Consider the following 26,553-nt stretch of genomic DNA (forward strand, 5'->3'; position numbering starts at 1 on the left):
TCTGTACACAGGCAAAAACAGTTATTTCAAGAACTGTTCACTGAAAGATTTTTTAGGAGAGCCAAAATGGTTCTTCTGTGGCATCATTGTGGAAAAAAGCCCTGTTGGACTCTTTATTTTTAAGAGTGATGGATGAGGAGAGACAGATCGTGCTTTGAGAAGTTGAGAAACACTGAATTTTAGACAAATCGAGAAGGAAAACCATAAAAAGCATGGCAAAAATACAAGTTCATTTTTTTTTCCATCTGCGGTGCAAACAGAAAACTACTAGTCAGTCTTCTGACTGAAGCTTCCCTTCACTTGTCTGATTGTCTTTAATTTTACTGCTTCATGCAACATTTTTACTTTGATTGCAGGAGGAAAGGTTGCTTGTTGGGCTCTGAAAATGACTTGGTTAGAAACTAAAAAAAAGGACAAAGACATGGACTCACAGCCAAGAGTTTGGTGATGGCATCAGGCTGGGCACGGCTGACACTGCTGTAACATGGCCAGACGATCCTCCTCTTGGTGGTGGCGATGGTGTCTGACTCTTCCGTGCTCTGTGAGCGCACAGCCAGCATACACCAGTCATAAGAGGGGCCTGTGGACAGCGTCTCCCCTGTGTAGAACTCCCATGTCGTCAGATTGGGAATCGAAATCAGTGGTTTCAAAACGGCCTGAGGAGAAAACAAAGAAGCCATTACTTGTTGGATTTATTAGTTCTGACTTTATAAATAAATATTAGCCACTGAAGAGTCACCTTCCCTCTTTCTAAAAATCTTACCCAATGAAGGTACTGTTCTACCATTAAGCATGTTTACATGCACTCATTTTCGTCAAACAGAATGAATACAATCCAATTTTAGATTCTGAAAGGTCAGTTTATATGAATGTTGCCGGCGCTACTGGAAGCACAACTGCTATTTGTACTTTCATGTCAGATTTTTTTTTTAAAAAAGCTGATTTATTATCAAAAGAGTCTGTTTAGCAAATGTTTATTAAATATTCAGTCTCCTTTACTGCACAGTTTGTAAGATATAAATAAACATAAGCATGTTTTAAAGACTGAAAACGTATGCAAAACATAAAACGCGGATTTGAGTGTTTACTTGCGTAATTTTTTTCTCTTGACTAGATTATTTCAGGTCTAACACATTTACAGCTTGATGCTTGTTCTTTCCCAACCTTAAAATCTCACAGTCTCAAGATTACAGCGTGTGACCCTCTCTCCAGTGTTTGGTTGTAAAACAGGAATGGGGAAGAAAAAAAAACAGCCCACAGGGCCCTTTGCTCTCACTAAACTGCATAAAACATGTTTTTGTTGGGCTATGGGTGACTATCGCTGAACTGATTCACTCATTTTGAAACCATGTCAGGGGATGACTGCCAGTGAGAAGATACCCATGTTACAAACAACTTTCATTTGCACATTTGAGGACAAGGCACTTTCCCATTCTAGCTTTGTTTTTATAGACTGTCATCAGCTGATTCACATGTAACGAAACTTCTTTATAGGGTCAAAGAGACTGTTTTGCAACTGTGGGGAACTATTCTTCGCTGTGAATGCGATCTGGCAGAAGACGTCCACATGTTTGTCCACTGGTAGTCAACATAACCTCAAAAGCAGAGTGCTCTAGGGTAAAGGTCATTACAGCTGTCTGGTACCTATGCGCACACCCAGATAGACTCATTACCTCTGTCTCCGAGGGACTGTACAGGTAGTTGAAGAAGACAGGGCTCTTGCGGTGCATTCGATTGATAGACTCCCAGATGCAGATTCCTCTCTTGGACTGCTTTTCTCCTTTGTCTTCAAACAATGTGCCTTTGGTGAGGAGGCACAAAGAAGCACTTGTTAATCACACAATGCTCAGAGTAATGCGATAAGGCGTGAAACTAAATATCAGAAGCTAAGTCCGATAAGACTAGCAGCACTTAAAAGAAGCGCTTCCAAAGGTCATCAAGGCTGCTACAGGTAGGTAAAACTTTTCTGAGCAAGACTGCACGTGTACGTCGTAACACTATACAGGCATTCAAAGTCATGTTTATCTGAAGAACACAGCTGAAAAACATTTGCACAATAATATAATTACACCAGTACAAAAAGACAAACGCTGTATTGTGGAGGAATGTGTGTTTCTTCTTAAAGGACGACGTGAGGAGTCGTGCATACGCACCGTGCTCCAGGCGCTCGTAGTCCGAGTCCAGAAGGAAGTTTTTGAAGCGATTGGAGACGTAGTGGTATGCCAGAAACTTCAGATAGTATTGATTAAACTCAAACTCAAGGGGGTACTGGTTATGAACCTGGAATGAGAAAGTCAATACGTCACGCTGGAGAAGCTTTCTGGCCTCGTTTCACGGCCACAGCGATTTACCAAATATGAATAGGACACCACCGAGACTGCAATGATTAGTAAACGCCCAGGAAATGATTAGTTGAAGGGAATTTAAAAAATACAAAAATAACAGCAGCAGGAGGGACATAATGAGATAATGTACAGCCAACAGGATCTAGACAGAAGAGCTCGCAAAGTTCTCACACTCGGGGCCACCTGGACTTCCTGGCAAAAACAACAGCTGCCTCTAAGATGAGACACTTCTATTTTCAGATGCTTTCACTATATTTCTGAGGTCTGTGACATTGGAGGACCTCAGCTGGGTCATTCAAATGCTCTACGCCTTGATTTCATCACATATGGCTAAAAACAATACATGTCTGTAAACGCATTGGGAGTGTTGCACGAGATCTCCGGAGGGGGAAAAACTCTTTCTGCCTTTTACTTAAAGCAGCACAGACTGAACAGAAACCCTAAAATTGCACTTTTCTACCGGTTGGGCAAAACGTGCCGACATTGGGGGCTGATGGCGAAACGCTCCTGCAAGGACAATGCTGGCGGCAGGTTAAAACGGCATCTGTATACGATCATTTCAAAGGAGATAGATGTGGCGAACGAGCAGCTCCGTCTAAATTACTTGGCCACCATGGGGATTGCAAAAGGAAAGCTAGAGCATGCATTCTGACAGCTGAGTCTTTCTCGTCCTCCTCCTTCTGGCTGGACGCTGAAAGAATGCTGTGAGCTCATGGACTAAGCATTGTGGGAACAAGAGAGGGGTGGTGCGTGAGACAGAGATCAGGAGTTATGAAGCGATTCTGGGCAGTGTGTGAAAAAAAAGATGGAGCAATTGCTTATTTGTTATTTAGCAGACACTTCTCCAAAATTAACATGGACAGTCCCATTTGATGCAGCCTGGGGTTAAGGTGTCTTGCTCAAATGCGCAACGGTCATGGGGATCGTGAGTCATTCCATTTGTTGTTTGAACCTACAGCCTTGGCTACAGCCAAAATCTTTAACCAGTACAATTCCAACCCCCCCCCCCCGATAATGAAAAACATCAGAGGACTGCTGGTTGGAGAAGCCAGATCTCATCTTCAGTCATTATCGCCTTGAGCAAAGAATATACCCAACTTGCCTGGTGGACACAGTCAAGAAACTGGAGGAAGATGGGAGTGAAGCCACTGCCCTGGCTGCTGGGGGTCAGGTTGCCACGCTGGCTGAATTTGTGGCCAAAAGACAGCCACTCTTTCTCCAAAAGCACCTGAAACCCCTCTAAGGTCCTGTAGAATGGATCACTGAGCACCTGCGCAAGGGAAACCACCTACAGAAACAACAGAGAGGGAATGAGAGGAACGTAACCATGAGGTACAAACAGTAGCTGACGCTTGGTAAGTGCCCAGTCTAAATAAATGCTGGCACTACTGGAACTGACCCAATGCGTGTGACTGTTACTCACATCTAAAAAAAAAAAAAAAAAAAAAAAAAAATTACCATCAGAACGCCCAGGATTTTTTTTCCCCCAGAAGTCCATGTGGCAACCATGTGCAATATTCTGTACACTAAACTTTCAAAACAACGTGATGGGAAAAAATGTTTTCTTGTCATTTCATAGAGACTGACTCATCTATGCTGCTTGTCACGAGTATTTTAAGAGATTGTTCAACCAAAAATGAAAATTCTGCCATTAATTACTCACCATCAAGTGTTCCAAACCCATAAGACAGGGGTGCGGAATGTTGATCCTGGAGGGCCGGTGTCCCTGCAGAGTTTAGCTCCAACCCTGAAAAAAAAAAAAACCTACCTGTATCCTGAAGACCCTGACTTGGAGCTAAACTCTGCAGGGACACCGGCCCTCCAGGATCAGCATTCCCCACCTCTGCCGTAAGACCTTTGTACATCTTCGGAACACAAATTAAGATATTTTTGATTAAAATCCAAGAGTTTTCTGACCCTGCATAGACAGCAATGTCACTATCATGTTTAAGGCCCAGAAACGTAGTAAGAACATCAAGGATGTGTTCACGAAATGGAAACTGATATATTTGGTGTGTTTGACCCTATAATGATTCAAATCCACCCACTTTTTTAAAATTTCCCAATAATAATATCACTTTCTTAAACCAGGCCGTTCTGAGATTCCTGGCAGAAATACATAGTTCTGCACAGGCCCCTCTCACGATAGTTGATTGACACTAGTGTTTTACCTTAGACTCGCCCTGAGTGAGCTGTAAACAGTCCGCTGTTGTTTCGACGCTGGAGCAGGAGTAGACATGAATAGCTCCTAAGCGATTGAGGTGTTCTGTCATTGGATGTAATAATGAACATAGCAGTCATCATTTACTCTCGACAACTGAGCTGCTGAAGATGCAGTGGATTATGTTTGTTTTTAAAGGGAAAGCACCCCGATCTACCTAAATGCATCTATGTTTGTGCGAATCATTCGTTATCTAGCTTCACCTACAGAAAAAGTGAGGATAGGGTTTGTTTTATGAATCTTTGCAACTCGCCTTTCTTAATAATGTGCTATTTAGCCAGTTTCGTGGCTAAATGTGGCTAAAGTAAACAGTATGACCTGTCACCCCATGGAAGAGAGGAGCAGAGCTCATTAGCATTTAAAGAAACATGCACAGAAATGGTTTGATGCGAGTAGAGCTGTTTTTGACAAGGTAAAAGGGTGTTGTTTTACACTACCATTCAGAAGTTTTAACCCAAGTATGTTATAGACTTTTCATTAAGACCCTAAAGAATGATATCAGCTTGTGAAAAATGGGCATCCGATGACCCCTTTAAAGCAGCGCTGTGCAGACCGATTGGTGTATGACATCAAAGTATCCATTCACCAAAGTCGAATACAACTAATGCCGTCTGCTGCGCTAAGCATGCTCTATGTTGTGTGTACATGATTTCATTTTTTTTACCACCTGCGAACTCACAAAGAGCTAATAAAAGGCACTTTACCTCCTTGTTACTCTATGTCTGCACTCCGCTCATTCTGTTTTGGTTACATCACTCATTCAGCATCACGTCACATCTTGTCATTACTTCCTGTGGGTTCGTTTAGAAGTATTTGGTCCTTGTTGCATTCATATTTCATTCGAACCACACCAGAGTTCTTTTGGAAGCGGACCGAGACCCATCTTTTTAGCGGTCTCAGTCTGCTTGTTTGGGTTTGGATGGCAGCGCTCACACTCAACTGAACCGCATTGAACCGCACTAACAGAGCAATCGCACCAGAGTTTGTTTTAATCCAGGAGTCACCAAACTTGTTCCTGGAGGGCCGGTGTCCTGCAGAGTTTACCTCCAACTTTCCTCAACACACCTGCCTGAGTTTCAGGTATACCTAGTAAGACCTTGATTAGCTGGTTCAGGTGTGTTTGATTAGGGTTGGAGCTAAACTCTGCAGGGACACCGGCCCTCCAGGACCGGGTCTGGTGACCCCTGTTTTAATCGAACCAAACATGATGTGTGAACATACCCTAAAATAGTCCATGTGACATCAGTGGTTCAACCGCAATGTTAAGAAGCTAAGATAATACTTTCTGTGTGCAAAGAAAACAAATAAAGACTTTATTCAATAATTTCTTCAATGTCAGTCTCGCCGCACATTAACAAGGGTACACGACCTGACATGGAAGAGAAGAAATTGTTGAATAAAGTCATTACTTTGGTTTTCTTTGCACACCAAAAGTATTCTTGTAGCTTCGGAAAATTGCAGTTGAACCACTAATGTCACATGGACTATTTTATTGACGTCCTTTCAGAGCCTTGGTAGTTCCATTGCTGTCTATGCAGGGTCAGAAAGATTTCATCAGAAATCTTAACTGTGTTCCAAAGATGAACACAGATTTTGCGAGTTTGGAACAACATGAGGCTGAGTAATTAATGACAAAATTTTTATTTTTGGGTGAACTATTCCTCTATGGTCTTTCATACTCTTTAGCCAAAATCTGAAATCTGCTTTTTTTTCGCATTTCTTTTTTGATGACAACAGTTTGACAGCTTGGGCAGAACATTAATTAACCACTCCACACCAACCATCAGTCTGCTGGGAGCAACCTAAACTATTTCCAGGACTTATAGAAATATAATTATAGTAAGCATTATCGGAGCAATATCACAACACCTTCCAAGAATGAAAGCATGGCCATGTGACAACAATGTGATTCTGTTCTCTCCTACAGAGCCAGACATATGGAGCCTATTTAGACGAGTACATCAGAGCAGGCCTACAGAGAGAATGGCTGAATGGTCAAGAAGCAGGGAAACAAAAAGGAATGAGTCCAGTTTAGACACGTGCCTGATTCTGACCACAGGCTACATTTAACAACTTCACTTGACACTCAGAGAACACAATTCTATTTCTAATGACAGCTAACTGATGGGCATGGAAAATGTGAGCTGTGACAACAAAAATGTCTCTGCTGCAACAGCATAACTGAATTCACGTTTCAATTGAAAATAGACATTTGTGTGTTCTCCCAGCCAACTTTAAATGTGCAAAGACAACTATTTGGCATTTGTAGGTTGACACTGCCATTGTTTGCTGGTTTGGTTTAAGTAGACTGACATATTAAATTTTGGTTCAAACAACAAAGTTTGGCGTGCTGTTTCTTGTTTTTGTTTCTGTTTCTCAGGAAAATCAGATATATTTTTTTAACAGTGAAATATGATGGAAGATGCATTGGTAAATCCTGTTAGGAAACCTGTTGAGCACACGTGTGTAAGATGACGCTCACCTGAGTGGTAATGTCCCAGCCGTCCTCAAGACTAACTAGTACAGATGATCCGCTGTCCAGCAACTCCACCACAACCAGAGCCAGCTGCAGCAGCTTGTGTAGCTGTTACAGAGCACAAAACACAACACATCCTAACTTTAGCAATTCCTGTACATTTATTGTAAGACACATTGCTGACTAAGAGCTGTCTTGGCAGAGATCCTTACAGATAATATTGTTTTAGTGTCTGAGACACACTGGACCATAAGGCCAAAGGGGTTTATGAGTGCATGGCTTTTAGCGTAGTAAGCAGCTTTGTTTTGCTTTAATTGTGCCATGAAATTTTCCCATCTTTGTGTTTTAGTTTCCCATGGGTGACTAGTTTTAAGGAAAGACTTTTTTTTTTTTTTTAACAGGGTCAGCCACACAGGCCAGCCTATTTCTGGTTTTCTCAAGATATAGGCCAGTTTGAGTCACAATAAGGGGAAGGTGCACAGGGAGTATGTGCTAAGTGGTCACGCTAACCTGTAGCATCCATTCGCTCTCCTCTAGAGCCTTAAGGAACGAGTCTTCTGTGTCTGAGGACATGGAACTGGGTGCACATGCCCTCAGAAGCTTCTTGAAGGAGCCTTTCACCTGTCTTGTGTCTGCAAACTCTACTGGCACCAGTTCACAGTTCAGTGCTGAGTCTAGTCTTAAGCCCTGAGACATGGAAAACATTTTGTTTAGTTTAATTTCATGGATTATGACTCTGGGAAGAACATTGTGTAGACGTTTTGCATGCTTTCAGAACAGTCACAAATTTGTATCTCAAAAAAGTTTTTATTCTATTCTAGACCCACTATTTTACTAATATGGATTAAATTAAATGTCCACTTCACAGGCAACAACAAAAACTCAAAACAGAGAGTTATTGTAGTAAGGAGGACCAGCCAAATAACTTTGAGTTTACTTAACTGTCAACCATAGGGCTGATTTACTCCAACTATTAATTTCATTTTTTACACTGAATGTTAAAGAAACACATTATGATCAAGGTAAAAAGCAGCACAAAGTTCCTTCAGGCATCCAAATGTAATATCATTTCAGCCAAAACAGACAAATTGTGTCGATAAATCAGAACTTTCCTAAACGATTATTAAGAGGTCCTTATCTAGTCACAGATTTATTGTGCACAGGGGAGAACACTGTCCAAGTATATCAGGGTGATATGACCTGGTACATTTCAAATGGAAAAAAAGGTTATTTAGAAATAAACACTTCTTTTAAAAGAAGGTCAGCATCAAATCCTTAGCTGCTTCTTCTTTTGAAGAAGAATAGTAAGTGTACCATCTTTACCCTGAGGTGAGACTTTTCGCCAAAGATGTAGAGAGCGGCTTGATGTTTGAGGAGTTGGGCCTGGAGGTTCTCTATGCCTGTAGGGGGCGCCAGATCCTTGCCAGCCAATCGCGCGCCCACGTCGGCAGCAGCGGGATGCTGGATGAATCTGCTGCTGGAGCGCAGACTGGCCCACACGCCTTTCAGAGAGAGGAGATACAGCAGATGTGTGTGAACACAGGTTAGGCAGGACTATAAAAATTACTATGGAAAAACAAACCGACGTAACTAATATATCAAGGACGGACAGACTCAGCTGTGCTAAATGTGCTAAAAGGAGCTTAGAGTACTATACACTTATCGGTAGTTTAAAATCATAATCAAATTAGCCATATATGTGTTAAACATCTTAAACATTTAAGGGGTAGAGGACACTGCCGTTCAAAAGTTTGGCATCGGTACGATTTTTAATGTTACGTCAACAAGGCTACGTTTTGATTATTTGATTAAAAACAGTTTTTAAAATAGTGCTTTTCTATTTTAATATACTTTAAAATTAAATTTATTCCAGTGATGCAAAGCTGAATTTTCAGCATCATTACTTCAGTCTTCAGTGTCACATGATCCATTCTAATATGCTGATTTATTATCAATGTTGAAAGCAGTTGTGCTTAATATTTTTTTGGAACCTGTGATACTTTTTTTTTTAGGATTCCTTGATGAATAAAACATTAAAAAGAACAGAATTATTTAAAACAAATCTTTTGTAACAATATACATCACTGTTCAAAGTTTGGGGTCAGTCATTTTTTCTTTCTTTCTTTCTAAAAAATTATTCTTTCTAAGAAATTATTTCTTTCTAAGAAATTATTATTTTTATTCAGTAAGGATGTGTCAAATTGATAAAAAGTGATAGTACAGACTTAGACAAAAATTCTATTTTGAATAAATGCTGTTCTTTTAACCTTTTTATTCATCAAAGAATCCTGAAAAAAAGTATCCCAGGTTGCAAAAAATTATTAAGCATCACAACTGTTTCCAACACTGATAATCAATCAGCATATCAGAATGATTTCTGAAGGATTGTGTGACACTGAAGACTGGAATAATGATGCTAAAAATTCAGCTTTTTCATCACAGGAACAAATTGGATTTTAAAACATATTACAATAGAAAAATGTCATTTTAAACTGCAACAATATTTCACAGTATCACTGTTTTTTCAGTATTTTTGATCAAATAAATGCAGAAAATCTTATTTATTCCATACGTTTTGACCAGGAATATATATTGGCCAATGCCCAAAGTAATAGTAATCTCAAAAGTATGCAACATACTACCATGTTTCTTTGGAAGCACTTTATCATATATCAGATATCTCCTAATATTTGTCCTGGAGTGTTCAGTTTTGACAAACTGAAATTAAGTGAATATAGAGGATATGCACTGATGCCACCTTCCCGCGGGGACACACCCCCTCAGCCGGACTGAGCGGCAAAAGAGCCTTCAGCATGAATGGATTTAATAGGGAAGATGCGAAAACGCGAGTAAAACAAATGATAATCAGTTTAAAGGGGTCATTGGATGCCCATTTTTCACAAGTTGATATAATTCTTTAGGGTCTTAATGAAAGTCTAAAATTTACTTTGGTTAAAAATCCTCAATGGTTGTGTAAAAAACACCCTTTTTACCTTGTCAAAATGAGCTGTGCAAAAATCATCCCATTCTGAGGGATTGTTCCTTTAAATGCAAATGAGCTATGCTCGCCCCACCCCTCTCTTCTCTCTGTGGAGTGATGAGCTGTGCTCGGAGAGATTGTTTACTTTAGCCGCGAAACTTGCTAACTAGCATGTTATTAGGAAAGGTGATTGCAGAGATTCGTAAAAAAAAAAAAACCCCTTATACTCACTTCTGCTGTAAGTGAAGCTGGATCACGAATGATTTGCGCAAACACAGATGCATTTATGTAGATCGGGAGGCGCATTCCCTTCACAAACAAATGTAATCCACTGCATCTTCAGCGGCTCAGATGTCAGGAGTAAATGACGACCACTATATTGTTATTACATTCAGCAACACCTCAATCGCTCAATCGGAGATATTCCTGTCTAACTTACATCCCTGCTCCAGCATCGAAACAATGGCGGTCAGACTGTTACAGCTGATGTAAGGCGGGTCTGAGGTAAGACGCTCATGTCAATCAACTATCGTGGGAGCGGCCTCTGTTGGTGTGACGTCACACCGACAGGCATCTGAGAATGGCTCCATATGAAGAGGGGGATATTATTTTTACAGATGAATTGAAAACCACTGCATGGATTTTTAGCATTATAGGGTATTTGTACATACACACACATAAAGGCGAACTTTGCATCTGATGACCCCTTTAAACTAAAGGTTGCTGAACTTGATATAATGTTCCTAACAACTTAATAAAATATATAGTGGTCAATGCATATTGATGCAGCCAGAAATTGTGTTTTCTAACATTCACGTGTCTGATTTTGACGCCGGGGAAAATAAATAAAGCAAATTTGCCTGTGAACTCATTTTGTAAATATAAAATAGGTTGATCTAAACCCCGGTGATCACTTATATCAATGTTATATATATCATCATATCGTCCAGCTGAAAAACGTATATAGTTTTAGTCAGTGTTTATTTAAAAACATCCAGTTATGCAGAACTTAAGATGGTAAATATTTAGTCGATGACTTGTAAATACGATATACTACAATACAATATATAGGATAGGATTTTACTGCACAATTCAACACATTAACATGAAATGATAAGTGCAAATGTTTCGCTGCCTGGAGACCATTTGTTTCTTTGAATTGCAGCGATTAATTTGCTTCTCTTTTCAGTAGCTTTCAGCAGTCTGGTAAAAATATATCTCAGGTTACTTGTAAAATCTCGCAAAGCTCGTTCTGGTTCTAGAGGTGTTTCGTGTGCTCTGTCGCAGCATTCGCGTTGAAACCAATGCTGCCACTCAGTCTTTTTGCGACTCAGCGGGCGGAGCCGCAGCCACTCCAGCTGACGGTGACGTCACATGCATAACCTCTATTAGCTCACTTAGTAAACGGGGTCAATGCTGCCGTACATCAGTGATGATTCAGTGCTCTGTCAGCAGCTACTACAACACACTAACATACCGCTGAACCTCAAAACTGCCTTCACTACAGACCTGCCAGTACAAACTACAACAGAAGTGGTCTTGCCACACTAAAGTTTACTTGAGGAAACCAGAAAAGTCAGTGGTAACCTCATTGCGGTATAACTTTCAGACACTACAGAGGCATGGACAGAGGTCAAAGAGAGGCTGAGAACATGGATTAGGTTAGTAAGAATGAGTAAAACAGAAACTATACCTTGATTGTGAATTCTTCCCTTAGCTGAAGCTTTTTGGTTTGAGTGAGTGAATAGTTTATCCCTGTACCCGAGTACTGGTAGATTAAGGGTGCAGGAGTTGGTGGTGGCACAGAGAAACAGGAAATAAAAACAGAAAACAAAATTCACACACATGCAACAATCACCCCCTCTGAAGATAGACAGGACAGTCATTAGCAGCTCAGCTTACTGAGACAGACAAGAGAGAAATGCTGCAAGCCTGTATAACATTAGGATTTTAAGATTAGAGGTCGACCGATTTATTGCTTTTGCCAAATAATCACCATCAATACTTTTGAAACAGTTTGATATTAGAAAAAATGGCTGTTTCAATATTGACAATATTTATAGATATATTACGCAGATTTCAATAAATAGTAACAATTATCATTTAAGTAAATAATTTGTGTTTCTAAAAATTGAGTTCTGCTTATTCTGACTGCACACAGGATTTCATATACTGTATATTGAACGCTATTTGCGATTAATTAGGAAGTCAATTTTCCCTCCCATATACGTTATTATATTGGCAAGATCCAATATTGGTCGACCTCTATTTTTGGGTTACCTGAATCTTTCAGATTGACGTGAAGTATGCAAAGATGGGGCATCAATGAAGACAATAAGATGGTTTGGTAAACAATCAAAAGGTTTACATGAATGACAGGAACATTATGTCAATGACACGAGTATGAAGAACAGGAGATCAAAGAATGTGGAAAAATAGTAGTATATATGGAAAAACTAGACTTTTTATGTTATGTGATGAAAATGTGAGTGGTGCTTGACTGTACAAAATTTGCTTATACAAGGGTAAGGTGTTGTGGCCAGGGCATCACAATGTGGTTCACAGGGTTTTCTGGGTGGTTATTTATGGGCCCAAGTCAATAGATCTGACAGTCAAGTCTCTACACAGAAGCAGCTAGATTTGAGATATGATTTATGTAGCACTAGATACAAGGTGCGCAATGATTCAGACATTACTAGGGCTAGGGTATTGATTTGACGAATTGATTTGATTCTGATTCACAAGTTCATGGTTAGATCAGATTTGGATTTAATTATCAATTAGTTTGGATATATATCAGCTGCAGTATGGTCAGTTTTTCCTTAAGGCAGCTCCAGACTAACATTTGAAACAATAGCACCAGCACCGCTAAGTTGGGGTGGTGTGTGGGAGTAAAATTACTATTGCTTTGCGTAAGTACAGTTACTAATAATATTACCTGTTTATTTCTTGTTTATTTCATGTTTATACAGATTTGACAGTAAAGCACTAAGATTAAATTAAAAGAAACTCATCCTATTAAAAATAACATTCAAATTGGATCATTTTAGAGCTTTAAAATGATGGTAATAATTGTGTGAAATGCTTAAAGGTCATTGAAAATTGCTTGAACTTCTTTCTCAATAGGCAGTACAATCCAACAATCCATGAAATGAATAATGTAATAACATTAGACTATTTCTACCACAACACCATAGTTACAGTTAGCGTTAGTACTTCTGGTTTTCTGATGTACATCAGCGCTGTTTATAACAGACTTTTGTCAGACTTTTTGTTTCATTTGCCATTTGATGTTTCACATATGCAACAGAAACAGTAGCGCTTTTGAGTTGAACAACGTGGTGGTCATGCCAGTGCGACCGCTTACAAAATTTAGGCAGAAAACCGGCAGAAAAAATGGTCGCAAAACGCAACTGTTTGATCGCAGTCTGAAGCCCTGCCTTAAGGAAAGTAATCTTTCAACCTATGTAAATGAGAGCCTTGTTATTTGGTGCATTACTATAATATTAAAGGTCAAAATGAACAACTAAGTAACAAGTCCAAATCAAACACTGACTGAGTGATTACATGAGGCATTTCAGGAAGCTAAACCATTTCTTTCAACATAACTTCGGGCATTCATTCATGTTTATATTTTGTGCTATAACTAGTTGTAAAGAGCAAGAGACGATCGGTTTAAGTGCACTCCACACTGCCACCTGAAGTGAAGCGTCTGAATGCAGTGTCACAAAACATTAACAAGCATCAAATCTGTATTCACTGTTTGAATTATGTGATAAAAATGACAGAATTTAAAAGCTGAGACTTTGTTTGACATCAAAAGCACAAAACTTATTGTTCAGAAAACAGCATAGTAAAAAAGATTGATTTTGGAATTTAAGAACTGATATCCATTCATCAAAGTGAAGACAGATTAAAATCGATTCGTTGATTTTTCAAATCCCTTACAAGAAGTATGAGCAAGATGTGTTGATGCTTGACTTAGCAAACACAACAAATTACAAGAAAAAAGGTTACCAAAAATGAGGAAGTGAAAAATCAGTTCCACATTTCTGTGAAGAGCTCATGATGGGAAACGTCTTAGTCTGCACCTGCTGGATTATATTTGGCTGTGGTGAGACAGAGACCTGTCTAATTTCAGTGCACAACAGCAAAGAAATGAGTCTTCAGCAGCAGCTGCCATCTATAACCCAGATTTCGAGAAAAAATGACGAGAAGCATCACTGAATCATGACGTCAACTTAAACCCATCAACTGGGACTTGCATCTTTTAACCAATCACTGTTAAAACCATGAGCTCTTTTCCAAGAACTCAACGCATCATGACCTGACATAACATGTTTTACAGAAGACGTGATGTTCAAAACAAGACAAAACACACAAATACAAAAACAAGATTATATAATGGGGTTTAAATAATAAAAAAAGACTAGTTCATCCAACACTGCAAATTCTGTCTTCAATTACAAAATTATGTTGTTTCAAACCCTTGAGACTTTCTATTTTCTATGAGAGAATATCACGTAATATAAAATCCTGTCACGAATATACATTACCCTACATGTCTCTTTGATCTGAGGTGAGCATTTGGAAAAGTGGAAGCCTGAATTCAGAAGATGTGATTATCCGAGTCTAAATTGGATCTACGTAATACCCTTCCCATGGTGTACAATAAAGCACAAGCTGTGGTCACAGCAAAGACCGTCCAACTTCTTGTTTGCAATATCATATTCAAAGATAATGTGCAGATATTGACCTAACTGGGGAGGTGAATACTTCTGCACCGCTTCGAGATTAAAAAATCATTCGCAATGGGTGTTCTGAATGTATCTACATGGCTAGCTTTTTGGATTTTATGAAACACACTGTGTACTTTGGGAGAATTGTGGTGACAAATATCTGCAAGTTCAGCAGAACTATCACCGCAAAAAATGAAAGAGCGGGCCAGAGTCAAAACAGCATAAGCGTGTGTATGTGTGTGGGAAGAGTTGTGGTCTGTGATAGAACACAGATAATGAGATATCAAGACAGAAGACAGTCAACTAATGATATCAGATGAAAGATGGGGAATTGGTTTGACGCTAAATATCTCCTCGGAGTCAACGGAAATGAAGAATAGAGGCCCACTCACCTCCTCTGGTGAAGCTATTGGTGAAGGAAATGTCCAAATGGACAGGGGCCATCTTTGGTATTCTTGATGCCCTTCTTTCGCTTGCTAAACAGATAAAAACACACAATCACACACACCATGCATTGCATACAAACAAGCCAGCATAGCCCTTGTCCGAACCCTAGTGAGCTGCCAACTGCCTGATCTAAAATTCCCTTTGTGGGTCTGTTAAGTCAGTGATTCACCATTCCTCACCTTAATGGCTTAATTTGCAATTTTTATCTAAGAAGCATGATACGTAAATCAACAATGCAATGGCATCATCCAAGGATACATGTGAAGGCACGTTTGCTGACTTGCTGTTTGGAAAAGCTTTGCGTTTTGAGCATGACTATGATGCCACTAGATAGGCAGCTCGCTAGGTTTTGGAACCAAACACATTAGACATCAATGCTTGCAGTTAGTAAACATCTCAACTCAACTCTGAAACCCACTTTTGAAGGCCATAACAAACATGGATTAGTATGGATCAATCTAGCTTATGGATTCTGGCGTGGCCCACATGGAGCAAAGGATCCTTTTCACGGTCCAATTACACAGTACATTTTTGAGGACACAGCACCGCCCAAGTCAGATTCCGGTCTGGTCTCTTGTTGTAACCCATCTAGGGTATCAAGACCGAAGGTCTGTTTTGAATTGAGAGAACTTAAAGCTGCCATGCAGCACTATCATCAGAACTAAGATGAGCCATTTGCTGGTGAGAGGAGGCTGCTTTTTTTCCCCAGCAGGTGGGGATAAATGGAAGATTATGGTGGCGACTCTGCATAGCTGACGGGGCAGGATCTGTGTGGTCTGAGCCGCCATCTGCAATACGGCTGTGGAGAGCAGTGAGTGCAAGGAGAGAGATGGATGGGAGGTGACCTCGACATGTCCTTCTCTCCTTACATAACCACACAATTGTGCTCCAGTTCCTTTGGAAATCAGCCCAAAACATAAATAACATTTTGTGCAACCAAGAGGAAACCAGGAGGAGATAAGAGCCTTGAAGAACACAAAAAGGGCCAAAAACAAGTCTAAACAAGAAAGTGAAGAATCAGGCGTCAAGTGAAGGATGCACCTGATGTCGTTGCAGTACCTGGGGACAAGCCGATGAGGGAGCGATTGGTGAGGGTGTTGCTGCCGTTGGGTTTGAAGTAGATGGGGATGGAACTGAGGATGGCCTGCAAGTATTTCTCTTGTTCCAGACTGCTGGAGGTCTCTGAGGAAGCTGGAGCTGGTAACAGCAAGAGAGCATCATTAGAACATTAGAATAAATTCATTTTATTTTTAAATGAACTAAAACCTAAATAAAAACACATGCACACACAAAATTAGGGCTGTCACTAACAATCATTTTGGTAATCGAGTGATCTGCCGATTATTTTGACAATTATTAGAGTAATCAGATAATTATAATTAATTTTTTTTGTAGTTTAACCAGGGGGCAACAGAATGAATTTAATTATATTTTTTAAATAAATACAAACACACATGCACACACAAAATTAGGGCTGTCACTAACGATTATTTTGGTAATCGAGTAATCTGTTAATTATTCTGACAATTAATTGAATAATCAGATAATTATAATTAATTATTCTTTTGTAGTTTAACCAGGGGGCAGCAGGATGAATTTAATTATATTTTTAAAATAACTAAAACTCAAATAAAAACACACATGCACACACAAAATTAGGGCTCTCACTAACGATCATTTTGGTAATCAAGTAATCTGTTGATTATTCTGACAATTATTTGAGTAATCGGATAATTATAACAATTTTTTTTGTAGTTTACTCAGGGGGCAACAGAATGGATTTAATTAAGAAGAACAGAATTTCTGTCAAGAATTTTTAAAAATCAAATACTCAAATAAAATCGGGAAATCGTTGCAGCCCTATACAAAATCAAGATGTAAACAGAAAAGTGCTGTCAAAATTAGCGCTAGTCAAACAAACATGGAAACTGTACAGGTGATGAGGAGTTTCAGTAGAACAACCATGAACTGCGGTCAGGTGAGATGATGTCAGGCCATGTGTAAGTTAAAACGAATTTACCTGTCCTGTCAGTTGTTATACTTTGCTCGTAGCACGCACACTTCAACTGCATGCGCATATGCGGCAGTGCATGCTGTAACCTGTATTATTTCATATTAAAGCGTGAATGAAACTACGAGCGTTCAGGAGTGGCAGCTCTTAAAGTAATAGCAGCCAAATAAAATAACCCAGCTGCCGTGACGTCTGTTAACTAAAGAACAAAAGAAAAACGAGGAAATCAATAACTTTTGTAGTTTTAAGGATTCATCTATATTTAATTTAGTATTTGATAACTTCATTGGATTTCTGCACTTAACTGCCTATTTAAACAATGGTGAATAATGGGATTTTGTAAAGATTGTTTTAAGTTCACTTACATTAGAAGTTATTTTTTAATGTCTAATAAATGTTAAAACTGATAGCTGTTAATTATACTGTACTGTTGAATGGCTACGGTCAATGGTTAAATATTAGGAAAAAAAAAATTTCTGGAGACATCAGTAATATTGGTATCAGTGATACTGTACTTGCTTTCAGTCATAAACAATATTTAACAAATATAAAATATATACTATGTTTTTTCTACATTAAATTAAAGGCTGAATATGAAATTACTGCAATATAAAAGTATATTTAAACACTTTATTGTCAGGTGGGATTAATTATGATAAATTAAAAAAAAAAGTGTGATTAATTACGTTTTTTTTTTTTTAACAGAAATAATTTTTTCCCCTTCAATAACTATTATTTGGTTTGGAAAACATACAAAACGTACACTACCAGTCGAAAGTGTTTGGACAGTAAGCTTTTTATAGAAGTCTCTTCTGCTCACCAAGCCTGCATTTATTTGGTCCAAAGTGCAGCAAAAACAGTAAAATTTTGAAATATTTGTACTATTTAAAATAACTGTTTTCTATTTAAATATATTTTAAACCTGTGATTTTAAAGCTGAATTTTTAGCATCACTACTCCAGTCAAATGATCGTTCAGACATCAATTTAATATTCCGATTTGCTGCTCAAAAACATTTATTATTATGAAAATAGCTGAGAAGAAATTTTCAGGTTTCTTTGATTCTTTTGAAACAGAAATCTTTTGTAACATTATAAATGTCTTTATCATCATTTTTGATACATTTAAAGCAAAAAAAAAAAAATAATAATAATTCTTATCTTTAATTCTTTCTATTCATCCAAGAATTCTGAAAAAAAAATGTACTCAACTGTTCAGTTGAAATGAACAGCAAATCAGCATATCAGAATGATTTCTGAAGGATCATGTGACACTGAAGACTGGAGTAATGATGCTGAAAATTCAGCTTTGATCACAGACATAAATTACATCTTAAAATATATTCAAATAGAAAGCAGTTATTTTAACTAGTAAAAATACTTCACAATATTACTGCTTTTGCTGTATTTTGGATCAAATAAATGCAGAAGAGACTTCTTAAAAAAACTTTAAATATTTTACTGCCAAAAAACTTTTGACTGGTAGTGTATAGAATCACAAAGCGTTTTGTGTTTTATTAAATATATAAAAAAAAGTTTTGAAAACAAGCAGCCTTGTAATAAGCAGCAGAAATCTGAGAGGAAATATCTTAAGGCACCAATATTTAGAATATTGTGTTGAATCAGGGGCGTTGTGTCAAAAATGTTGAGAACAAGACTAAACGGCCAAAGGTCTGGTCCACATTGCAGCTTATTCTGGCCAAAAACCACCTACAACAGGAAGACTACGACACAGACACAGACGTTAAAAAAATGACCCACCGCAGTTTGTTTTCTCAATTCATTTAGCTGTGATTTTTTTCTGGAAATAATAGACAGCCACGAAAAATATTTAACTAATGTTGCGGTAGTTCCTAGCAAAATCTTTGTCGAATCCAGCGATTATTTCATCCTGAAAAGTGCCTGCTGTATGAAACTAGTACTTTCTAAACAAAAACCTCACATTCTCGTAAACACGTTCTCATATTCTCGAAAGAGGCATGAAGTCATCCAATGAAGATTAGCGCTTGCCAGATCAAGGAATCACTGTCCAGTGTTTCTGTAACATGCATTAAGTAGTCAGTGAACAGGCTGTGGGCATGTTGTCTAGGCCTGAGACTAACCGCGTAGTCTTAGTCAGAGCAAATATTTAAACCACACCCAAGATTCCTTGATGTAATATATTTAGCTGCACAAACAAACCTGCTGAAGAAGGGTTCTGAGACTTGAAAAGTCCAACCACGCTCTTGCTGTGAAAACCACCCGAACGGAGTAAAACCGCTTTGGAGCGAGGGTGTTTCCAACACACGACTGGCAGGCGGTTGTGCCGGTAGCAGCGGGACACCTTATGTAGACTGCTGTCTTGCACAGTGTGAGGCACCACCAGGAGACCAGGGTAACTGTAAACCATTTAGAAAATGATTCGTGATTCAGCCGTTCTAGCTAAGAGACTGCAAAACAAAGTCTAGGTGTTGGGTTGCTTCTTGCCTGCGACACAATGAGTAGAGCCTGTTGACTGCCGTGACACGGAATTGCTCTCCGCTTTTAGACCTTGTGGAACTAATGGTACCCAGGCCCATCCTCTGGTAGTCACGAAAACACGCTCGCTCCACTAACTGCTCCATAGTGGACTTCTCTGAGGCCTTCAGTGTGCTGCTGGCAGGGGGCTCACCATCATCTGAGACTAAAACATCAACATTACACAACTGAATGAGCCATGACTGCTGAGATAGAACATTTTTCCAGCTTTGTGACCTATACTTACTGGAGATGTCATCATCCTCGTGCCACGTCATGCGACTGCCCTTTTCGTTTTTCTTCAGAGTGGACTGGCGGCCCATTGTGATCTTGCCTGCCCTCTTAGCCCCCTTCACAATGGACTTCGATAGTGTTCTACAAGAAACAGATTTTCATTTAACTGAACAATACACCCAAAATTCTGTCATTACTTGCTCACCCTCATGTTGTTCCAAAGCTTTATGACTTTGTTCCATGGAACACAAAAGGAGAATTTAACAACATCTTGGCCACTCTTTTAAATATAATGAAAGTGAATGGGGTCAAGCTCCAAAAATGACAGAAAAATATCATTAAAGTAGTCCATATGACGTGTGTGTTGTATTCTGAGTCTGCTGAAGCCATACGAGAGCTTTGTGAGAAGAACAGACTGAAAATTACATTCAAATCTCAGAGTTCGTACAGATACTCTAAAATGAAATTCCAGGACTTTTAAGCACTTTATAAACACTACTTTTTAATTTTAAGGACTTCAATCAGAGATCTCATATCTTATTGAACAATGTCTTCTATTTCAAATTCTAAAGAGAAATATAAAAAGAAAAAAATATAAAAAAAAAAAAAAAAAGGACCACATGCAAAGTATTACAACCCCAATTCCATTCGATATATGTGATCTGACTGGAGCGCTGTAAAACAGTGAATCATTTTGGGACGTAATGGTTTAACTGATTTGGAGTTTCGAAACGCTCCGTTTCACCCATCACTACGTGCTTTTTAAAATCATTACAAGCGATGCTGAAATTCAAAAATTAATGAATTTTAATTTGACCTGGTTTTTGCTAGTGAACCGCTTGAAATGAATAATCAAAGTCACAAGTTTGAATCAATCGGAGTGGTTCTAGCGAAAGTCACTCAATTGATTTGGTTCATCAGCCATGTTTACACTACACTGTCAGTACTACTACTTGCTTAGCTTGATTGTTTTCTGACATTAACTGAAATAAGCAAAAAAGGTTTTATGTTTTTTGAACTGCGTGAATTTTGCGTGAAAATATGTGCTTATTGAGAAATGTAACACTTATTTCATAGATGCGTTGTCTTTCAATAATTCAAGCACTTTTTAAGTACCTCTTCTGGGTTTTCCAGGCCTTAAATTTCAACAAGTCACATTTTAAGCACTTAAAGCACCTTGTATGAACGCTTAAATCTTGAACTATATCTCCTTGGTGTGTTCAAGTAAGTTCACTAGAGAAGTAGTGGTGTCTGATTAATTAATGTGACATTCATTTGAGAGTGATTTTGAAATCAATGAATCTGTTTTTATACAGCTCGCAAAACTAGTCTGAATGATTTTTGAATTGGACTAATCCAGTTCTCAAATTCAGCTTGACTCAAGATATTGACTCAACAATCAAGTCATGGCCTTTAAAGCCCTCCTGGAAAGAAGATAATCAGTAAATAACTTCTGTGTTGTGTGGACTACGTTTATGGCGTGTCCTTTTTAAAGCTTGACAATCTTTTTCATTTCTGTTTCCACTGGAGAAAGAAACTCATATGGGTTTGGATTAATTACTCACCCTCATGTTCTATAAGACCTTCATTCTTCTTCAGAACACAAGTTGTTTTTGATGCAATCTGAGAGCTTTTTCACACAGCATAGACAGCAACAAACAGCAACGAATGCAATGTACTGACACATGTCCGATATTTTACCAACTGTTTACGTTCACCCAAGACGTAACCGAGTGTTGTTTATGTGAATACTCACCAAAACGGACAATTTGACATCATTTTGTTTGTATTTTTCCGAAAATGGGACCGAATTGAGTAGTGCTGCACGATATACCGGTACTTAAAAAAGTATTGCGATACCCTGCTTTTAAAAACGGTATGATTCCGCATTTTACTAGTACCGGTACTTTAAGAATGCATTTTAATAAGAGCCGTATTTCTGCGTGTCTGTGTTAGTGAATGGCGCAGACGCGCAGTTTTGTTTACTAATGTTACACACATATGCGTGAAGCTCGCGGTGTTCAGCCTCTGCCGCCTCAGTATATGACTACATGAACACATGAGCATAATCTCTAGAACTGCTCTGAGAGTCACTTCATGAGCATTTTACTGTTTCTTTTGCAGAAAACTATGGTCATATAATGAAGACCCTAAAGGTCTTCATAGCAACCTGTCAAAATAAAAGATCGGTTTAACTTAACAGTCAGAAATATATTAATATATTACTTAATGTAAAGATAGTACTACTACTAATAATAAAAATATTATTAAAACAATGTTTAAGGAATCGTTACCAGAAAAAAATATTAAAAAATATAATTCATTAAACATGCTTTTGATTATTAAAATGTAACGAAACGATTAAAATAGAATAGAAAATTAATGGAGAAAAGAGATTCACAAGCAAAACTTTTTGATATGTATTTTTTAAATGTAAATTTAGGAAAAAATAAAACAGATTTCATTGGGCCCTCTTTATTTCATTTGTGTCTTTGTTTTATTGTAGTTTTCCTTTAGTTTGTTACTTGCATCTAGGTTCTTATTATTAAAAAAGTTAAAAAATGTAAAAAATGACTGTCATGATATAAATTGCTGTTGTGAAATAAAATGACTATATCATGAAATAAGATTTGTCTTTATCATTTAAGCGAACTTACCAATATAGCAAAGATCTCTACATACCTGTAGGCTCGGTAGTTGTTCACCATAATTCTGTGTAGTGGCACTGGCATGTGATTATTTTTATTTTATTTATTTATTTATTTTTTTTAAAGGGGAGGATGAAATGCTTTGTTTTAATAGATAAAATAACTATGATCTCAATTTCGATCATCTATTATTCAGTTACTTTTCCTGTTGTTCTGTTTTTTTTTTCGTAGTATCGGTTCAGTAGTAGTATCATGATATTTTAGTCAGGTATCGTATCGAAGTCAAAATTTTGGTATCATGACAACACTAGAATTGAGTTCTCTATTGCGTGGTCAAATTTATGTGTCTGCTCTTCTTTTAATCCCAGATATTGACATTTCTGAACGTTTTATGAGACGTGCAGGAAATGTATGCGAGCTTATGTCCTGCCGAATAGATGAATACGCTCCTAATCACGCAGCAGATTAGTTCTGAATGCATCTCTTCTTCCAAAATTGTCCCTTCCTAACATATTCGTCTCGTTTTTATTCATAGTTTTTGTCATTTAAAACAAAAAATAGTTTCATTGTTCGTTTTCATCAGTGAAAAAATGTCGTTGACGAAAATTCTAACGAAAATTATTCGTTAACGAAATTAACACCGCTATGCAGGGTCAGAAAGCTCTCGGATTTCATCCAACATATCTTAATTTGTTATCCAAAGATGAACGAATGTCTTACGGGTTTGAAATGACATGAGGGTGAGTAATTAATGACAGTATTTTCATTTTTGGGGCAACTATTCCTTTAATTAAAAAACGATACAATCGGAACCATTGCTTGAATGTTGTTCTTCAGGTTAGGATATCAAAGAGTTTTGTTGCCTCAACTCAACACTGAATGCTAAATTTACATGTCTGCTCTATAAAACAAATATTGCACTAACCGTAAGCCCGTGTTTCTCTCTTTCTGCTTGGGTAATATGAGCTGCGGTGCTGTCTGTCCTGCTGCAAAGGCAAATGTGCTGAAGATGGATGGTGGGTAGCGTATCCGCTGCAGGTGTTTCCTGAAGATCTCTACCATCTCTGAGCTCACCTCCTCATCAAACGCCACCTTAATTAGCTAAAACAAAGCAGGACATACGGTCAGAGTGATTTACCTAACAGTTTAGTACAGAGCTGCCACACCTTCATGGAGCAAGAAAATCTGCAAATAATCATTAGAAATTTTTTGGGGGCAAGAGAAATGACTTGCAGAAGTGCTCTGAGCTGGATAGCAGCATGGAACAAGATCTTTTCCCACTTTTCTGGGGAGAACATTCCAAAATGAGGTTTGGCCGTGCAAATGCTTGTCTGCGTGACCCCATATCCCCTCTCCACCTCCCCAGCACTGCTCTATCTCTGCTCCTCAGGGGTCTGACCCGATCTCTCGCGTGGACTGCAGGTCTTAATGAGCGCCTGATAATGTACCCCAGACACCAACTGTTGGCAGCCACACGTGGGCAGACCAGCACAAATGACCCTCGCTTCCATACAGGGCCTGATTTTACAGCTTAAGTTAGTAAAACGATAGGAATGAGCCATAAAATCTTTATGGCCCTATAGTCCATGCATAGTGAAGAACACAACATGTGCTTCTCTTGCTCTGTCCTCATCCATGAAGAGACTTTGTTATAATGAGTCAAACAGAGAGAGACGTTTGAGACGTGCACATTCCTCTTCAGCAAACATAATTCCTAAAAGAATTTAATCAAGTTGTTCCTAAATAGGCTTTTTAACTTAGTCTAAATAAGTGCTCTAATAAAAAGTGCTTTACAACAGATTGCATCTGGTTCACTGAAATCTGAATGACTTTCTGATAAAAACCGAGATGGTAAGGCACAACAGAGAAGTTGTAGGTTCAAAGCAAAATACAAACAATAAGGAAAGATAAGCACTTAAAAGCAACCTCTTGAAACAACGCTGTGTCTGCTTCGGTCCAGCTTGCCCCACGTGTGATGTCAAGGGTTAACAAGAATGATTGGGGAATACGCAAACTATTTGTATTTCAAATCAAAACATATGAACAAAAAACACTATTTACTAATGCACAATCCCATCCCAATCCCAAAAAAAGTTAAACAACATATTCAACATATCTGGACAATAATATTCAGATTGAAGCCATTTACTGGCCGTGTATTCTGTGCGTCAGTACCTGGAAAGAGGCAGATCTCAGCTGAAGCCCCTCCTGCATGTTTTGCTGTAGCTGGTTCTGAATGGTGATCTTTTTCTCCTTAGTTAGAGTGGATACCGGAAAACTCCTGATCACGGCCTGTTCGCCAACTGTGCACACACAGACACAAACATAAACATAAACATAAACGGATGAATCCAGCAGGGTAATACTGTCTAAATATAGAACAGTAAACTCTCTAACTTCTTTCGAACAACATTCTTTCACAACTCACTCATGCTTTGTTGTTGCAAACAAAATTCAAATAAAGAGATTCAAATGCATTTAGAACAAACTTGGTTTGACGTCAAACCTGGTGTGATGCAGCTCGTGGCGGCAAGGGATATTTCATCAAAAATTATTTAAATATTTACTCATGCGCATGTTGTTCTGAACCCAACACATTTTGGTTCATCTAACACAAACTAAGATGTTTTTGAATGAAACCTGAGAGGACCTGTTGCTCCATTTAATTTCTAAGCAACCAAAACTTAGAAGATTCAAAAAGGTCATAAAGTTGGTTCGAAGTGATGAACATATAATTTAGGTTTTTTATTTTTTTTTTTTTCACATATACATAGAGCATCATGGTAAACACGTAAAAAAAAAAAAGTTATTGTCTGAAAAGGAAAAATAACATTTGGGTGGTGGGGGGGAGAGAGGCTCTTACCTACTTACTTATATAAGCATATGTTAATTGGCCAATTAAAATAATTTCTAGGACATTTTTTCCATTAATTCCTTATAAAACCCATGCAATCTTTCATGTCAAATTTTTACATTTTTTCAGTAAATTAAGTTATAATAGTAAGACACTATAGGGATGGAAAATGGAAACAAAGAAGCTGCATCTGAAGTGGCATTACACAGACTGTTCAATGGAGCTCAAAGCATGAATGCATTTACACTACAAAATTACTGCCTAAGCAATGTTATGATATTAATGTTTTCATTTTTTTAACATTTAGTTTATGAATGAATGAGTCATCGACTTATTTTTTCATTGATTCATTCAAACATTCTTTACGAATGAGTCATTGAATCATTGACTCAACTGATTAGTTAAAAAATGCTGAATCATTTACTGGGTTGCTCGTCTGTTTGGAACTATTTTCGGCAGTCAATATTGTGTCTAAAATGTCACTTAATAATAAAGGGATAGAAAAGAAATAGATAGAAAAGCATTAATATCTCTTCACTTTGTGCTTTAAAATTTTCTATGCTTCAAACTTTTCATGATTCTGCCACTTTGTATTAGAGCCTTTCGTATTATAATATTTGCGCAATAAAAGATTATTAATAGCCTTTCTTGTTCGTCTGATCTGTCATATGGTGCTGCCTCATTACTGTGCTATATGTTTAAAAGAAATGTCTTTTAATTTTACAGTATACATATTTATATTTAAATATATTACTTGCTTTTCATTAATGTATTTTACAATACAAAGAGCAATGTGTGTAATTTAACCAGATTCAGTCTTACACTTATTCATTTTTATTTGTTCCCCACTAAATTGTTTTTTTTTTTCACTAATTTGAGATTTTACAAAATTATTGTGCATTCATGATTTTTCTAGAGTAACTTTTGCTACTGATTTTTTTACTAACATAGTTTACAATGGTATTTTTGTCATAGATTATAATTACATATTCATTCATTTGTTGTTTTTCTTAACAGTAAAGTTGTCTATATTTAGTAGATTGTGTGTAACACAAAAGAGTGATGATTAGGTCAACATACACTGAGGTATAGAAATTCTACAC

At 37.9% G+C, this 26,553-nt stretch overlaps 1 protein-coding gene across 6 annotated transcripts in view; it reads right to left on the minus strand.

Annotated features, from left to right (window-relative positions):
* Nucleotides 1-26,553, minus strand: part of sbf2 (SET binding factor 2) — a 169,574-nt gene that overhangs the window by 6,488 nt on the left and 136,533 nt on the right. The window contains exons 23-37 of one of the 6 annotated variants that reach the window (XM_051114465.1): nucleotides 24,772-24,899; nucleotides 23,522-23,697; nucleotides 19,962-20,089; nucleotides 19,685-19,880; nucleotides 19,400-19,596; nucleotides 16,268-16,405; nucleotides 15,154-15,237; nucleotides 11,716-11,790; nucleotides 8,366-8,544; nucleotides 7,553-7,729; nucleotides 7,049-7,150; nucleotides 3,448-3,633; nucleotides 2,154-2,280; nucleotides 1,674-1,801; nucleotides 432-656 (exon numbers count right to left, since the gene is read on the minus strand). In XM_051114465.1, coding sequence (XP_050970422.1) covers nucleotides 432-656; nucleotides 1,674-1,801; nucleotides 2,154-2,280; nucleotides 3,448-3,633; nucleotides 7,049-7,150; nucleotides 7,553-7,729; nucleotides 8,366-8,544; nucleotides 11,716-11,790; nucleotides 15,154-15,237; nucleotides 16,268-16,405; nucleotides 19,400-19,596; nucleotides 19,685-19,880; nucleotides 19,962-20,089; nucleotides 23,522-23,697; nucleotides 24,772-24,899 — 2,246 coding nt within the window. Of the gene's footprint in view, nucleotides 1-431; nucleotides 657-1,673; nucleotides 1,802-2,153; nucleotides 2,281-3,447; nucleotides 3,634-7,048; nucleotides 7,151-7,552; nucleotides 7,730-8,365; nucleotides 8,545-11,715; nucleotides 11,791-15,153; nucleotides 15,238-16,267; nucleotides 16,406-19,399; nucleotides 19,597-19,684; nucleotides 20,090-23,521; nucleotides 23,698-24,771; nucleotides 24,900-26,553 lie in introns of all 6 variants that reach the window. The other 5 variants (XM_051114466.1, XM_051114463.1, XM_051114468.1 and 2 more) reach the window with 5 other exon arrangements.

Source organism: Labeo rohita, chromosome 7 (assembly GCF_022985175.1).
Source record: "Labeo rohita strain BAU-BD-2019 chromosome 7, IGBB_LRoh.1.0, whole genome shotgun sequence".
Lineage (NCBI taxonomy): Eukaryota > Metazoa > Chordata > Actinopteri > Cypriniformes > Cyprinidae > Labeo > Labeo rohita.